The sequence below is a fragment of the Cyprinodon tularosa genome, unplaced genomic scaffold (genome assembly GCF_016077235.1).
Source record: "Cyprinodon tularosa strain WSP-4 unplaced genomic scaffold, ASM1607723v1 ctg406, whole genome shotgun sequence".
Lineage (NCBI taxonomy): Eukaryota > Metazoa > Chordata > Actinopteri > Cyprinodontiformes > Cyprinodontidae > Cyprinodon > Cyprinodon tularosa.
Window position 1 is genome coordinate 371139 of NW_024039126.1, and position 16839 is coordinate 387977.

General features: G+C 54.4%; 1 protein-coding gene across 3 annotated transcripts; it reads left to right on the forward strand.

Annotated features, from left to right (window-relative positions):
• Positions 1-1472: 1472 nt before the first annotated feature.
• LOC119791923 (echinoderm microtubule-associated protein-like 4) lies at positions 1473-16514 on the forward strand. Of its 3 annotated transcripts, XM_038298310.1 has the most exons (24): positions 1473-1777; positions 3439-3618; positions 3693-3813; positions 5678-5845; positions 6491-6631; positions 8471-8496; positions 8678-8713; positions 10002-10125; positions 10495-10644; positions 10724-10793; positions 11033-11143; positions 11214-11309; positions 11387-11521; positions 12400-12535; positions 13382-13539; positions 13614-13739; positions 13825-13956; positions 14251-14318; positions 14392-14480; positions 14556-14653; positions 14844-14931; positions 15198-15296; positions 15373-15503; positions 15577-16514. In XM_038298310.1, exons 1-24 carry the CDS (start codon positions 1753-1755, stop codon positions 16009-16011), a joined length of 2943 nt encoding a protein of 980 aa, XP_038154238.1. In that variant the 5' UTR covers positions 1473-1752; the 3' UTR covers positions 16012-16514. The 3 variants fall into 3 exon arrangements, with proteins under 3 accessions (XP_038154238.1, XP_038154239.1, XP_038154240.1); XM_038298311.1 differs by lacking the exon at positions 8678-8713; XM_038298312.1 differs by lacking the exon at positions 5678-5845.
• The last annotated feature ends 325 nt before the right edge of the window (positions 16515-16839 follow it).

Sequence of the window (16839 nt, forward strand, 5' to 3'; positions counted from 1 at the left end):
TCCTCGGCTCCTCCTCTCGTCTCTCTTCGGCTCCTCCTCTCAGCTCTCCTCGGCTCCCCCTGGCTCCTCCTTTCGTCTCTCCTTGGCTCCTCTCAGCTCCTCCTCTCGCCTCTCCTCGGCACCTCCTCTCGGCTCTCCCTGGCTCCTCTCGGATCTCCTCGGTTCCTCTCGCCTCTCCTGGGCTGCTCCTCTCGGCTCCCCCTGGCTCTCCTCGGCTCCTCTGGACTCCCCTGGCTCCTCCTCTTGGCTCCCCCTGGCTCCTCCTCTTGGCTCCCCCTGGCTCCTGCTCTCGGCTTCTCCTCTCGGCTCTCCTCGGCTCCTCTGGACTCCCCTGGCTCCTCCTCTTGGCTCCCCCTGGCTCCTGCTCTCGGCTTCTCCTCTCGGCTCTCCTCGGCTCGTCCTCTTGGCTTCCCCTGGCTCCTCTCGGATCTCCTCGGCTCCTCCTTTCGGCTCCCCGTGGCTCTCCTCGGCTTCTCCTCTTGGCTTCCCCTGGCTCCTCTCGGATCTCCTCGGCTCCTCTCGCCTCTCCTCGGCTCCCCGTGGCTCTCTTCGGCTTCTCCTCTCGGCTCTCCTCGGCTTCTCCTCTCGGCTCCCTGTGGCTCTCCTCGGCTTCTCCTCTTGGCTTCTCCTGGCTCCTCTCGTCTCTCCTCGGCTCTTCCTCTCGGCTCCTCTCTGCTCCCCCTGGCTCCTCCTCTTGGCTCCCCCTGGCTCCTCTCGGCTCTCCTCGGCTTCTCCTCTCGGCTCCCCCTGGCTCTCCTCGGCTCTTCTCGGCTCCTCCTCTCGGCTCTCCTCGGCTCCCCCTGGCTCCTCTCGGATCTCCTCAGCTCCTCCTCTCAGATCTCCTCGGCTCCCCCTGGCTCCTCTCGGATCTCCTCGGCTCCTCCTCTCGGCTCCCCCTGGCTCCTCTCGGATCTCCTCGGCTCCTCTGGACTCCCCTGGCTCCTCCTCTCGGCTCCCCCTGGCTCCTCTTGCCTCTCCTCGGCTCCTCCACTCTGCTCCCCCTGGCTCCTCCTCTCGGCTCTCCTCGGCTTCTCCTCTCGGCTCCCCCTGGCTCTCCTCGGCTCTTCTCGGCTCCTCCTCTCGGCTCTCCTCGGCTCCCCCTGGCTCCTCTCGGATCTCCTCAGCTCCTCCTCTCAGATCTCCTCGGCTCCCCCTGGCTCCTCTCGGATCTCCTCGGCTCCTCCTCTCGGCTCCCCCTGGCTCCTCTCGGATCTCCTCGGCTCCTCTGGACTCCCCTGGCTCCTCCTCTCGGCTCCCCCTGGCTCCTCTTGCCTCTCCTCGGCTCCTCCACTCTGCTCCCCCTGGCTCCTCCTCTCGGCTCTCCTCGGCTCTTCTCGGCTCCTCCTCTCGGCTCTCCTCGGCTTCTCATCTCGGCTCCTCTCGGATCTCCTCGGCTCCTCCTCTCGGCTCTCCTCGGCTCCTCTCGGATCTCCTCGGCTCCTCCTCTCGGCTCCCCCTCTCGGCTCCCCCTGACTCCTCCTCTCGGCTCCTCTCCAGCCTCAGCAGGCAGACGGAAACGCTCCGCAGCGTCGCGGCTCGGTTCTCCTCTCTGTCCGCTCTCCAGGCCTCCGGACCGGCTCGCTCTCAGCCCGCAGTCCGGCGGCGGACCCTCGTCCTCCGGGACAGACAGCTGCGGCTCAGCCTGACCCTTTCCGGATCTCCTCCTCTGCCCCTCCGCGGTGGAAAACCCCGGACGGAGGCCCGAGGTGTGCGCTCCTCCTCCCGCAGGCCCTCGGCCCGGACCCCCGCGAAATGGACGGACTCACCGGCAGTTTGGGTGAGTATGGACCGGTCCGCAGCCCGAACCGAACCGAACCTGCTCACCCTCCGTTGCATGGGTGGGAAGGTGAGGGTCGCACGCGCCTCTGGCAGCTTTACACGTGTCACTGCTGTTTGTTTGAGGAAGAACCTGCACCGCCCCTGTGGCCGCTGCAGGGCCGCGAAACCAACACCCCCGCCTGTGAACCCAGAATGAGTCCAAGCAGAAATTATGAGCTATAGAACCAGAAGCAGCAGGAGATCTGCAGCTTGAGCTAGATCTGTTTCCGGTCCAGATCTGCAACTGGGTCTGCACCAGAGCTGCAGCTGGATCTGGTTCCGGACTAGATCTGCAGCTGGATCTGGACCAGAGCTGCAGCTGGATCTGCTCCAGAGCTGCAGCTGGATCTGCTCCAGAGCTGCAGCTGGATCTGGTTCTGAACTAGATCTGCAGCTGGGTCTGGTTCCTGACTAGATCTGCAGCTGGGTCTGGTTCCTGACTAGATCTGCAGCTGGGTCTGGTTCCTGACTAGATCTGCAGCTGGGTCTGGTTCCGGACTAGATCTGCAGCTGGATCTGGTCCCGGACTAGATCTGCAGCTGGATCTGGTTCCGAACTAGATCTGCAGCTGGGTCTGGTTCCTGACTAGATCTGCAGCTGGGTCTGGTTCCGGACTAGATCTGCAGCTGGGTCTGGTTCCGGACTAGATCTGCAGCTGGGTCTGGTTCCGGACTAGATCTGCAGCTGGGTCTGGTTCCGGACTAGATCTGCAGCTGGGTCTGGTTCCGGACTAGATCTGCAGCTGGGTCTGGTTCCGGACTAGATCTGCAGCTGGGTCTGGTTCCGGACTAGATCTGCAGCTGGATCTGGTTCCTGACTAGATCTGCAGCTGGATCTGGACCAGAGCTGCAGCTGGTTCTGGACCAGATCTGCAGCTCGATCTGGTTCCGGACTAGATCTGCAGCTGGGTCTGGTTCCTGACTAGATCTGCAGCTGGGTCTGGTTCCGGACTAGATCTGCAGCTGGGTCTGGTTCCGGACTAGATCTGCAGCTGGGTCTGGTTCCGGACTAGATCTGCAGCTGGGTCTGGTTCCGGACTAGATCTGCAGCTGGGTCTGGTTCCAGACTAGATCTGCAGCTGGGTCTGGTTCTGGACTAGATCTGCAGCTGGATCTGGACCAGAGCTGCAGCTGGTTCTGGACCAGATCTGCAGCTGGGTCTGGTTCCGGACTAGATCTGCAGCTGGATCTGGACCAGAGCTGCAGCTGGTTCTGGACCAGATCTGCAGCTGGGTCTGGTTCCGGACTAGATCTGCAGCTGGATCTGGACCAGAGCTGCAGCTGGTTCTGGACCAGATCTGCAGCTGGATCTGGTTCCAGACTAGATCTGCAGCTGGATCTGGAGCAGAACTGCAGCTGGATCTGGACCAGAGCTGCAACAGGTTTTGGTTCTTGTAACCTTCGGGTCAGTTCGGGTCTTTGAGTCGGTTCTGGTGGCCTTTGATACGGTTTTGGTGGCCTTTTGGTCAGTTCTTGTGGCCCTTAAGTCGGTTCTTGTGACCTTTGGGCGGGTTCTTGTGTCCTTCGGGTCAGTTTGGGTCATTGGGTCGGTTCTTGTGGCCCTTAAGTCGGTTCTTGTGGCCTTTTGATCTAAGCGGGTGCTCTGTCTGGTGTTCTACAGATGACAGCATGTCGGCGACGAGCGTCTCGGACGTCAACGACCGCCTGTCGGCGCTGGAGCTGCGCGTCCAGCAGCAGGAAGACGAGCTGACGGTGATGAAGGCGGCGCTGGCCGACGTGCTCCGTCGCCTCTCTGCATCCGAGGACTCTGCAGCGAGCAAGAAGCAGCACGCAGCGAAAGGTATGGAACTTCAGCCTGTTGCCGTGGCAACACAGGTGAACATGTAGCCAACGGCTCTATGCTGCCCCCTGCAGGTGGCGCCGCCATGCGTGAAGCCTACTCCATGTCCTGCATCTCTAACGGAGGAACGCCTGGACGGAAGAGAGACTCCGCCTCTGTCACCAGGAAGGAGACGATGTCGTCCGCCGCCAAGAGGTAAGAACCCCTCTGGCTCCGCCTCCGCAGGTGGCGGCTCACAGCGAGCCTGGTTCTGGTTCCGGTTCTGCTGGAAGTTCTTCCTGTTAAAGGGAGTTTTCCTCTCTGAACGTTTCTTCTGCAAAAAAAACAAAAACAAGATAAAAATCAGTCAGAAGGTAAGAAAACAGAGAATAGAGGATTTTATTTTGTGATCGCCCGATCAACACTTTCCAGACCCTGTCTGAACATTTCCTTAATCATCTGCTTTACTTCACTGTTTAAGGAGGAGAAGAACGGAGAGACACAGAGAACCAAAGGATCAGTAGATCTGCCTTTTGGTTCAGGGGATCAGACTCCTGGACCAGAACTGTTCTAGTTCTCCGAGTCAGACTCCTGGGCCAGAACTGTTCTAGTCACTGGGGGAAAAAAAAACCACAGAGCAAGTTTCAAAAACTTAGAAAACGTCTGAACAGAAGCTCCCCTGATTCTAGAACCATCCCTGGAGGGCGAGTGTTCTCACCATAGGGTGAACCCTCACCCTTCAACAGTAGGGTGAACCCTCACCATTCCACCGTTGTTAGAACCATCACCCTTCCACCTTAGGGAGAACCCTAACCCTTCCACTGTTGTTAGAAGCCTCGTCCACCCACCTTAGGGTAAACCCTCGCCCTTCCTCCATAGGGAGAACCCTTGTCCTTCCACCTTAGAGAGAACCCTCGCCCTTCCACCGTAGGGAGAACCCTCGCCCTTCCACCGTAGGGAGAACCCTCGCCCTTCCACCGTAGGGAGAACCCATGGCCCTTCCACCGTAGGGAGAACCCTCGCCCTTCCACCATATGGTGAACCCATGGCCCTTCCACCGTAGGAAGAACCCTCACCCTCCTTCCATAGAGAGAACCCTCGCCCTTCCACCGTAGGGTGAACCCTCGCCCTTTCACCGTAGGGAGAACCCTCGCCCTTTCACCGTAGGGAGAACCCTCGCCCTTCCACCGTAGGGAGAACCCTCGCCCTCCCACCGTAGGGAGAACCCTCACCCTCCCACCGTAGGGAGAACCCTCGCCCTCCCTCCGTAGGGAGAACCCTCGCCCTCCTTCCGTAGGGAGAACCCTCGCCCTCCTTCCGTAGGGAGAACCCTCGCCCTTCCACCGTAGGGAGAACCCTCGCCCTTCCACCGTAGGGAGAACCCTCGCCCTTCCACCATATGGTGAACCCATGGCCCTTCCACCGTAGGGAGAACCCTCACCCTCCTTCCATAGAGAGAACCCTCGCCCTTCCACCGTAGGGAGAACCCTCACCCTTCCGCCGTAGGGAGAACCCTCGCCCTTCCACCGTAGGGAGAACCCTCGCCCTTCCACCGTAGGGAGAACCCTCGCCCTTCCACCGTAGGGAGAACCCTCACCCTTCCATTGTAGGGAGAATGCTCACCCTTCCACCGTAGGGATACACTCACCCTTCCATTGTAGGGAGAACCCTCACCCTTCCACCGTAGGGTAAACCCTGGCCCTTCCCCCGTAGGGAGAACCCTCACCCTCCACCATTCCACCCTTGTTTTATCCATTTTTGCTTCTTATTGTTCCTGTTTTTGATGGAGCCTTTTGCAGAGGCCGGAAATTGTTTTTTTAGTTATTGTTTGTAACGTCAAAATCCACAAATACTTTAATCCAAAGACTATTTTGTTACTTTTCTTTTGTCCTTTAAGCATTTTTCGTCATATTTTTGGATTGGGAGAAATCTAAAGCAGTCAGTATTAGAACTTAATTTGTTCTCAGTGTGTGAAAGTTTTTAATTTGCATAAAATCCATGAAGGAAATGATCTAAACATAGAAACGGATCAGAACCGCATTAGAACCTAGTTCCTTCATGGTCCTGGTTTTGTTCACAGCGGCCCAGAGAAGAAGAAGGAGGTGGTCAGCCATCGCTCTCACATGGAGGAGATCCAGGAGCACCAGGAGGTGTCCCCCACAAAGGACCCCTCCCCTGTTCCACCCCACCCCTCCCACAGAGCTTCCCCCCACTCTGAGAGCAGCAGAGGCCACGCCCCTCCTAAAAGGTTCCCCTTTCTGATCGGTCTTCCTTCACTTCCTGCTGATGCTGCTCTGACATCACTGTACTAACTCCGCCCCTGAGCTTACTGTCTCCAGCTCCTGATTGGCTGGTGAAGTTGTTCTTCAGCCAATCAGACATGAGCAGAGCAGGAAGAACTGTCCTTTAGCTGTTTGATGCTTTCAAAGTTCTGATCCGTTATTCTGACGGATCAGTAAAGCTCTCCTTCTGATCTGGTCTTCTGCTAATTTTGGTTCTGACCCAGTTCAGCTAAGCTGCCTTTCAAATCAGCCCCTTAGGTTAATATAAACCTGCTAACTATTCCACTAACCTGCTGATCCTAACATAGTGGTTCTTACTGTTTCCATAGCAACAAACCTCAGACCTGCTTAGGGTCCTGCCCTGCTTCTCCTGCTCCCCCAGCAGATCTCCTCCAGCCTCACTGACCTCCCTCTGTTGTTGCTTTTGGTATCTGTGAAGCAGGAAGTCTCTGAGTTCTGTCTGAGCTATTTTTCAAAATAAAAGCCTAATTAATGCCTGGAGCTGAAATAAATAAACCAACCAGAGAAATGCTGAAAAGGCTGATCAGACATGGCTCAGTGACTCCTCCTGCTCCTTCTTCTCCTCCTCACAGCGATGTGTGTTTGTCCAGGGGTCCCAGCGTGAAGCGGTCTTCAGGGATGGAACGTTCTCAGAGCAGCACCTGGGATTCCTCAGACAGGAACAAGAACAAGCTTGTGAAGGCTGCGTCCACCTCCAAGCTGCTGGCTAAAGCTGTGAAGAACGCTGACAAGTATGCTACCCTCAAATACACCCCACAGCACCCCCCGCAGGTTGATTCACTTCCAACATACTGGACCGATGCCTAGACCTGAGCTCAAGTGTTCAGGAGTGTTCTGGTTTTGGTCGTCTGCCTTGTAGACTACCTTATAGACCCGCAACGTTCATCTGCCTTACAGACCCGCGACGGTCCTTCTGCCTTATAGACCCGCGACGGTCCTTCTGTCTTATAGACCAACGACGGTCCTTCTGCCTTATAGACCAACGACGGTCCTTCTGCCTTATAGACCAACGACGGTCCTTCTGCCTTATAGACCAACGACGGTCCTTCTGCCTTATAGACCAACGACGGTCCTTCTGCCTTATAGACCAACGACGGTCCTTCTGCCTTTTAGAACCGCAACGGTCCTTCTGCCTTATAGACCAACGACGGTCCTTCTGCCTTTTAGAACCGCAACGGTCCTTCTGCCTTATAGACCAACGACGGTCCTTCTGCCTTTTAGAACCGCAACGGCCCTTCTGCCTTATAGACCCGCAAAGGTCCGTCTGCCTTGTACACCCGCGACTTTCCTCTGCTTTACAGACCCGCATCGTTCCTCTGCATTATAGACCCGCAACCTTCCGTCTGCCTTATAGACCCATGACATTCCCTCTGCCTTACAGACCAGCATCGTTCTTCTGCCTTATAGACCTGCGATGTTCCGTCTGCCTTGTAGACTACCTTATGGACCCGCAACGTTCATCTGCCTTATAGATACGCGACGGTCCTTCTGCCTTATAGACCAACGACGGTCCTTCTGCCTTATAGACCAACGACGGTCCTTCTGCCTTATAGACCGACGACGGTCCTTCTGCCTTATAGACCAACGACGGTCCTTCTGCCTTTTAGAACCGCAACGGTCCGTCTGCCTTATAGACCCGCAAAGGTCCGTCTGCCTTGTACACCCGCGACTTTCCTCTGCTTTACAGACCCGCATCGTTCCTCTGCATTATAGACCCGCAACCTTCCGTCTGCCTTGTAGACTACCTTATAGACCCGCAACGTTCATCTGCCTTATAGACCCACAACGTTCATCTGCCTTATAGACCCGCGACGGTCCTTCTGCCTTATAGACCTGCGACGGTCCTTCTGCCTTATAGACCAACGACGGTCCTTCTGCCTTATAGACCTGCGACGGTCCTTCTGCCTTATAGACCCGCAACGGTCCTTCTGCCTTATAGACCAACGACGGTCCTTCTGCCTTTTAGAACCGCAACGGTCCGTCTGCCTTATAGACCCGCAAAGGTCCGTCTGCCTTGTACACCCGCGACTTTCCTCTGCTTTACAGACCCGCATCGTTCCTCTGCATTATAGACCCGCAACCTTCTGTCTGCCTTATAGACCCATGACATTCCCTCTGCCTTACAGACCAGCATCGTTCCTCTGCCTTATAGACCTGCGATGTTCCGTCTGCCTTGTAGACTACCTTATAGACCCGCAACGTTCATCTGCCTTATAGACCCGCGACGTTCCCGTCTGTCTTAGACCCATGACATTCCCGTCATCCCTATAGACCCGCGACTTTCCTTCTGCCCTATAGACCCGCAACATTCCCTCTGCCCTAAATACCCGCGATGTTCCCTCTGCCTTATATACCCGCGATGTTCCCTCTGCCTTACAGACCGGTGGCGTTCTCTCTGCCTTAGACGTTCCCTCTGCCGTACAGACCCGTGATATTCCCTCAACCCTAGACGGTCCGTCTCCTTTACACATCCGCGTTGTTTGATCTACTGATCATGTGTTGAGTTTATGCAGGGCTCTAGTAACCCCTAGTCTGAGATAAGAAATAATGACGTTTTTCTTATCTTTCAGACACAAAGATCCGGTCGTCAGCCAAGGTAATAAACTTTCCTCTCCACCAACCCTCCACATCCACCACCATCATCATCATCTTTATCTGTATGTACCAGAAGGAACCCAGATTCTGGTTCTGAGCGGGTCCAGATGTGTTCTGGGTTCCTACATGCCATGTTGTTTTTGTTGCTGTTGTTAAGTGACCGTGTCTCTGTCTCAAACCAGCCAAAATGTCGACCAGAGAGAAAAACAGCCTAGCTGGTAAGTTCTCCTGGAATCTGCCACCTGGCTAACACTTCCTGTTTTTGGACCAATCACAGCCCTCTCTCTGTGCTTTCATTGGCTGCCCTGCTTTTCCCTTTCCTGTCTGCTCAGATGATGTTGCATCCCACCTTTCTTACCGTACATTTATTTGAGTGGTGAGCAAATCAGAGAGTTTGATTGAATGTCAGAACTGTATCAATTGTCAGAGTTTAACAGCCAATCAAAAATCAGATCTGCATCAGCAGAATCACGGTGGACTAATCACAGGTCGTCTCAGCTGCACACTTTTTCCTGCTAACTTGGGCAAACGAGACTTCCGTTTCCTCAGTCCGAGGGACTGTAGGGTAGATCCCCCCCCCTGTTTCTAACACACTACATTGCCAGAAGTATTTGCTCCCAAATAACTGACACCAGGTGTTCCAGTCCCTTCCATGACCAAAGGGGTAGAAATCATTCTGTGAACTGCAGCCCCTTTCTGTGATACACTGTAGGTCCAGTGGCTCCTAGACAGATGTTCCTCACAGCTGCCAGTGATGTCATAGCAAAGTGACTGGGAGCTACAGGAAGGCTGCCGTAGCCTGCAGCTGCTGAGGTCACCAACTCTCTGCAGGTTCCATCGCTGCAGACCTCCTAACTTCATGTGGTCTTCAGATCCGCTCCAGGACAGTAGGTAGAACTCCGTGATCCACCAGCGGAGGAAAACAGGACAAATCTTCTCCATCTAGTCATCAGATGGACTGTAGCTGGACCAGTTTGGAGATGGGTCCTTCTTCTTCCAACATGACTGAGGAGAAAGCCAGGTCCACAGAGACATGGAGGACATGGACTGGCCCACGCAGGGTTCTGGCCTCTATTCGGTAGAACACTTTTGGGAGGAATGGGAGCCGAGGCTGAGAGACAGACCCTCTCTCCCAGCATTAGTGTCTGACCTCAGCAATGAGCTTCTAGAAGATTCTCCTGAACCCAGAGGACAGCCTTTCCTGAAGAGCTGTGAGGAGAGACCAACTTCGGACCCAAAGAGGAATGCTGAAAGTTCAGAAAGGCAGAGGAGCAAACGCTTCGGCGATATAGACCCCGCCCCCCTCCTGTCCCTCACCAGACATTCCCCAGCCTGCTCTCCCCTTGCTGCAGCTTTCCTGCTCCTGTCCTGGTCTCTGGTTCTAGGATAACCTTAGAAAGCTCCTCCCTGATGTTATGTCTTTAATGTTCTTTCCATCTGGTTGCTTTGTTCATAGGGCACAATGATTAGAATCAGCCTCATTGGTTCCATTTGTTTTTTTTTTAGAGGGAAACGCCATCAAGATGTTCATGCGTGGTAGACCAATCACCATGTTCATCCCTTCAGACGTGGAGAACTACGACGACGTTCGGACCGAACTTCCTCCAGAACGGCTCAAGCTGGAATGGGTGTATCCTTTCAAAGAATGACCCCGTGGGAACCTGGAGATTATGACTAGACTATCCTTAGCAAGTCCGTTCTGCAGGTCCTCAGAAGGTCAATAAATAACCTTCTTCTGTCAACATCCTATTTAGGGTTGTTGACAGACCTCCAAACATTGTCCTGGTGCTTCCTTCAGGTTCCCATGTCTGGTGAACCTGACACTATATAGGAGGACCACAGGTGAATCCCAATAGGACCTGTTTAGAATCCCAGAGGACCTGAGAAGGAAATCCTTAGAACAGTAGTTCTCACTGGAACACGGTAGAACCTAAGGGGACCTTAGTAGAAGCTGATGGACATCTAGTAGAACCTCAGTGGTTTCCTTGACTCTCTGCAGGTACGGTTACCGTGGCAGGGACTGCCGGGCCAATGTCTACTTGCTTCCAACTGGAGAGATTGTTTACTTCATTGCGTCTGTGGCGGTTCTCTTCAACTACGAGGAGCGCACTCAGAGACATTACCTGGGACACACGGACTGCATCAAATGGTGAGAACCTCTCCGCATCACTTCCTCTTCCGCCACTGGCTGTTTTCTGGTCGTGACTTGGTGTGTTTCTGTGCGGCAGTCTGGCCATCCATCCAGATAAGATCAGAATCGCGACCGGACAGATCGCCGGAGTGGACAAAGACGGACGTGTAAGCAGAACCTCCAGTTGGACTTTATGTAAAGGTTAAGTTGGAGGAACCGAAGTTCCTCAGTGAACAGAACGTAGATTCTGATGGTCTAGATGAAAGAACTCTGTAAGTCTAGAGAAGTTCTGGCATTCTAGGATTAGGGAATTACACCACAGACACGGCAGAACCATGCAGTTGGGTCGGCCAGAAGAGCTGTAGACGTTGGGACGTCCAATAACCCGGCTGCTTCTGTGTTCCAGGCACTGCAGCCTCACGTCCGGGTCTGGGACAGCGTCAGCCTGTCCACCCTGCAGGTCATTGGTCTGGGAACCTTTGAAAGGGGTGTCGGGTCTCTGGCCTTCTCCAAAGCTGTAAGTATCTTCTCATCAGCCACAGACTTCCTGCTGTTTGGAGGCTTCTGAGCAAACTTGTGGTCTACAGGACTCTGGTCAGCACCTGGGTGTTATCGACGACTGCAACGACCACATGTTGACCGTCTGGGAATGGCAGAAGAAGTCAAAGATAGCAGAAATCAAGGTGAGATGCTTCTACTTGTTCTCAGATAAACGGACCTAAAGACCTGGTTCTAAACGTTTTCTCTGTCTCTCTCTCAGACTACCACTGATGTGGTTCTGGCCGTGGAGTTCCACCCCACCGACCCGGCCACCATCGTCACTTGTGGAAAGTTCCACATCTTCTTCTGGAGTTGGAACGGGACCTCGCTGCTCCGGAAGCAGGGGCTGTTTGGGGTAAGGTCAGCGGTACTGTTAGTGGGGTTCTGTTCATCTTCAGGAACTCAGGTCCAAAAGGTTCCTCCGTTAGCAGGACACTAAACCCACACTAAAGATCCGTTGGTTCCTCCCATCCCATCCATTGGTCTGGAATGAGGTTGAGGTCAGGACATTATTGGACCAGCGGCATCTGAATGATGTCAACAGAGAAGCTTGGTTTAGGAGCCCCTGAAACCGGGTTCTGCACTGATGATAGGTTCTGGAAAGCTGGGAGAACTGAACCGCCTTACACAATGCCAGCAGAACCTCAGAAGGAAGCAGGTTTCTGAACCTGGAAAATGTCTTCCAGTCCACATCTGGTTCCGGTCCAACACTGGTTCCTAGCCAGTCGGCACCAGAACAGCAGAACCTATCTGTCTCTGGTTCTGTGGGTTCTTTAGCTATGACCCGGTTGTTGTTGGTGACCCGTATCTTTAACTCTCTCTGATTGGCTCCTGCTAGCTCTAATACTTTGGACCCTGAAGGTTTTGTTTAGGTCCAGTTTTCCAGTTTTGCTGATCAGAACCACTGTTTTTTTCCCAATAGTTTAGAGGTTCTGAAAGAACTGAAACGGATCAGAACTTTCATTACTGGTGGTGAAAAAGCAAACTGGTCCTTTGTCAGAACCCGGTTCTTCTATCAGGTCGGCAGAGCCAACGATCAGAACTTTCTCTAGCAGGAACCCTTGCAGCACCAAGTTCTGTTTGTTCTGGGGAACCTCCAGAACCTTTACTTTAGGTTGTGGTTCCTAAGGTCAGAACAGAAGAAGGTTCTGCTGCCCTTCAGTGTGAAAAGTCCAGTAGAACCACTAAAGTCCAGTACTGGTCCCAGTCTAACCATGTCCTCTCTCTGATCAGAACCACGACAGGCCCAAGTTCATCCAATGTCTGACGTTCCGGGCCAACGGAGATATCCTGACCGGAGACTCTGCTGGACAGCTCCTGGTTTGGACCAGAACCCTTGCCGAGGCACCTCCTGGGAAGGGACCGCAAGGTGGGGAAGCGGCGCCGGGTCGGATGTCTGTAATCGGGTCGGTGATGTTCTGTCGTGCAACCGTTGGCGGCATTCCTCAGTGGGACGGATCCGGACAGGTTCCTGCCGCGCCTCTAATGGTTTCAGGTTCCTGCCAAACTGGGTCGGCTGGGTTCTGAGGAAAAACCGCCGCCTGCGGGTCGGTTCCTGCCTGGCTCAGCACGCTGGTCCTGGACCAGCGCCAGACATGAACTGCCTTCAGCCGGCGGTTGGAATGCCTAGAGCAGGAAACGAGTCAGAACATAGCGGGTCAGAGCGGTTCTGCTTTGGATCTAAAGCAGATGAACCCATCGAAACTCAGCCACCGGTACCGGTGGACCCCTGCTGCAGGGAAGGAATTCTGGTTCTGATATGATAAAGGCTTTCTTAACCCAGGAATAGAACCACATCTGTAGATCCATCCCACCTGGAGTGCACCATGAAGATCCGGTTTACTCAGAACCCTCTCAGAACCCAATCGGAACCCTCTTAGAACCCAATCAGAACCCTCTTAGAACCCACTCAGAATCCTCTCAGCTGTAGTTGCGATTCCTCTCGTCCAGTTTGAGCGTCTCCACCCTGTCTGGGTTCCCTGCTTCTGGACCTCAGTCATCCTGAGGTCCGGATCGAGACCCGGTTCCGCCCGTCTGTCTGCTTTAGAATGAATTCAGCCTCCTGAGGCGCAGGGCGGGTTCTGTAGGGTTCTGGTTCTAAATCATTCTTCCTAAACGGTGCTGGAGCCGAGCTCAGAACCGGGCCAGAGGCCTGTGCTGTGATGTGTTTCTGTGCTGTTGGTTCTGGTCCAGTTTAGTGGTGTTCTGTTTGCAGCGTTCCACATGAGGACAGACCTCGGGCCCCTGGAGGCCCATGAGAAAGGCGTGTTCTGCATGTGTGAGCTGAGGAGCGGCTGTCTGCTGACTGGAGGAGCCAAGGACCGCAGAGTCGTCTTGTGGGACCACCAGCTGCACCTGGACCGCGACTTGGAGGTCTGAGACACACGCCCGCCCGCCTGGCGCAGTATCCTGGAGCGCTGAAGTCACATGACATTCTGTGTCTCCAGGTCCCGGATCAGTACGGCCACATCAGAGCGCTGGCAGAGGGAAAGGGTGATGAGTTCCTGGTCGGGACGTCCCGTAACTTCATCCTGAGAGGAACCTTCAACGATGGCTTCCAGGTGGAGGTCCAGGTGAGGTCACGGCGTCCTCAGAGGAGCGACTTCCTGTTTCACAGCCAGGAAATGCCTTCACGGTCCCTGTGCCTGTGTCTTTCAGGGTCATACCGATGAGCTGTGGGGTCTGGCCACCCATCCATCCAGGGAACTGTTCCTGACCTGCGCTCAGGACCAGCTGGTCTGCCTCTGGAACTCGGTGGATCACAGCCTACAGTGGAGCCGCAGCCTAGAGGTGAGAAAAGGGAGGAGAAGCAGGAGGAGGAGGAAGATGCACTGTGGGACAGGAGGAATTTCACCAAGGATCATGGGATCGGGATGGTTAAGGAATAACAGAGGATTGAAAGGTTCACGGTACAGTGGACTAGGACGGCTCTACAGGACTGGGGCAGGTCCAAAGGACTTGGAGGGCAGGCCCTCTGGGGGAGGGACAAGAGGACTGGGGGAGGGACAGGACTGGGACGGGGCCCATAGATTGTGGGCGGGTGGTTTAATTGTTGTTGGACTCACAGCTGTGTCTGTCCTGCAGGAACATGGACACTGTGCGGAGTTCCATCCCAGTGGATCAGTGGTGGTCATTGGAACACACTCTGGGAAGTCAGTATTAATATCCTGGTGTCTAACTGATCCGTCAGGTTCTGCCGAGGTTCTAACTGATCCTTCCCCCCAGGTGGTTTGTTCTGGATGCTGAGACCTCCGATCTAGTTGGGATCCACACAGACGGGAACGAGCAGCTGTCAGTCCTGCGTTTCTCAGTTGGTGGGTTGAGTCTGCTGTAATGTCACTGATGTGAAGGACTACAGTTCCCATCATGCCGCTCTGTGTTGTCTGCAGATGGCAGCATGCTGGCTGTGGGATCTCATGATAACTTTATTTACCTCTACAACGTCTCGGATCGAGGACGGAAGTACAGCCGCTATGGGAAGTGCACGGTGAGACTGTTGCCATGGTGACCCTCTAGTATTCAGTGGCATTAAAACCCGTGACATCTGGTAAACTCAGACGAACCAGCCCTCTGTTAGAAACACGGGGCTGGTTCTGGTCCGATCAGGAACTAGAATCAGTGGTTCTAGTCCGATCAGGAACCAGTCTGAGCTGATGGTTCCTCTGATGTTTCCACAGGGACATTCCAGCTACATCACACACCTGGACTGGTCTCCTGACAACAAGTTCATCATGTCCAACTCTGGAGACTACGAGATCCTGTACTGTGAGTACTAAAGTAGTACAGCGGTACTCTGACCTGGTAGTACTGCGGTAGTTTGACCTGGTAGTACTGCGGTAGTTTGACCTGGTAGTACAGCGGTAGTTTGACCTGGTAGTACAGCGGTACTCTGACCTGGTACAGCGGTACTCTGACCTGGTAGTACTGCGGTAGTTTGACCTGGTAGTACTGCGGTAGTTTGACCTGGTAGTACTGCGGTACTGAGAAGTTGTAGTACTCTCCTGCAATGCTACCCAGAGCTCTCCTTTCAGGGGACATCCCGAGCGGCTGCCAGCTGATCCGGAACCGCTCCGAGTGTAAGGACATCGACTGGGCCACCTACACGTGTGTCCTGGGGTACCACGTCTTTGGTCAGTACCTCCGGCTGGGATTAGCGATGCGTTCTGGTTCGTTCTGCTGGTTCTGATGGAATGTGGTGTCTCTCAGGTGTTTGGCCCGAAGGTTCTGACGGCACCGACATCAACGCTCTGATGAGGTCCCACAACAGGAAGGTGATCGCTCTGGCGGATGACTTCTGTAAGGTCCACCTGTTCGCCTACCCCTGCTCCAGATTCAAGGTCAGTCCTAGAACCGCCACCCGGACCAGGCAGAGTCAGAATGTGCTCCCGTTAATGGCCCCCATCTCTGCAGGCTCCCAGCCATAAGTACAGCGCCCACAGCAGCCATGTGACCAACGTCAGCTTCCTGTACAGCGATAGCCACCTGATCTCCACGGGGGGGAAGGACACCAGCATCATGCAGTGGCGTCTGGTCAGGAAGTCCTCCCTGTCCCTCTCAGACGGCATCATCTCCAAGTCCGCCCCCCGCAGGGTTGACCCAGTGTTGGCCACGCCTCCTACGGTGGCCGCCTCTCCTACAGTGGCCACACCTCCTCTGCCAGAAGCCGCTCCGGTCCAGGAACCGTCTAATCATGTCTCCCCGCTGGCTGAAGTAGCTCCGCCCACCTCAGAGTCCACCCCGCCCCCCTCAGACAGCACGATGAGCCTGAAGGACAGCCTGGAGACGAGCGACGACACGGCCACGCCCAGCGACGAGGGCCTGCCCCCCCTCACCCCGTCCTCCTAGAGAGGCGGCTTCTCCTCCTCCAGGTGCTGCTTCCTCTGGACTCTGGGTGGAGGAGACGACCTCAGAACGCCCGCTAAGACTCAGAACCACCTCAGGAAGTGTGGATCTCTGGTCCATCTGAACCCACAGCTTCCAGGTCAGTAACTATCCACGTGGCGTCAGCGGCGAGCTGCCAGGAGCTGCTCTCCTCCGATCACAGCCGCTCCGTGTTCCAGCGCTGTCTGCAGGGGGCGGGGCCTCCCACACCTGTCCCCCTCTGAAAGCTGGAGGCGGCATAGGAACTGTCCTGATCCTGTCTGCCACAGGGGGCAGCAGCGATCTTTCTTCACTTTTTGTAGAACAAACTGGGGCCGTTTTCCTGCGACCTGAGGGCTTCATCCTGGGTTTCTGGAGACGTTGGAGGTTTCAGTTTGAGGGGAAACCTTGACATTTAGTTGGAAATCGGCTAAAAGCAAATGCTTTATGCTCAAACTCTTCAGTCAGAGTAAGACAGGTGTTCAAAATCTGTGAACTAAAAAGTGAATATCTGTTCACGATCAAACCGTCACTGAAGGAAGCAAACTGCTGCAGGCTTTTATTCTGAAATCAGAACACATTCAGGTTTCACTCGAACTTAAATTATTCATGAATAAAACAAAAATCTAAATGTTTCAAGTCCATTCAAACCGATTTAGATTCCGGTTGTTACAGGTGCTGGTCATAAAATTAGAATATCATGAAAAAATAGATTGATTTCAGTAATTCCATTTAAAAAGTGAAACTTGTATATTATATTCATACATTACATAAAAACTCATATATTTCAGATGTTTATTTTGTTTAATTTTG

Coding starts and splice junctions, on each gene's coding strand:
- LOC119791923 (XM_038298310.1), top strand. CDS start 1,753: ATGGACGGACTCACCGGCAGTTTGG. Junction 3,619..3,692: donor GAAGCAGCACGCAGCGAAAG/GTATGGAACTTC, acceptor TGCCCCCTGCAG/GTGGCGCCGCCATGCGTGAA. Junction 13,957..14,250: donor AGTGGAGCCGCAGCCTAGAG/GTGAGAAAAGGG, acceptor TCTGTCCTGCAG/GAACATGGACACTGTGCGGA.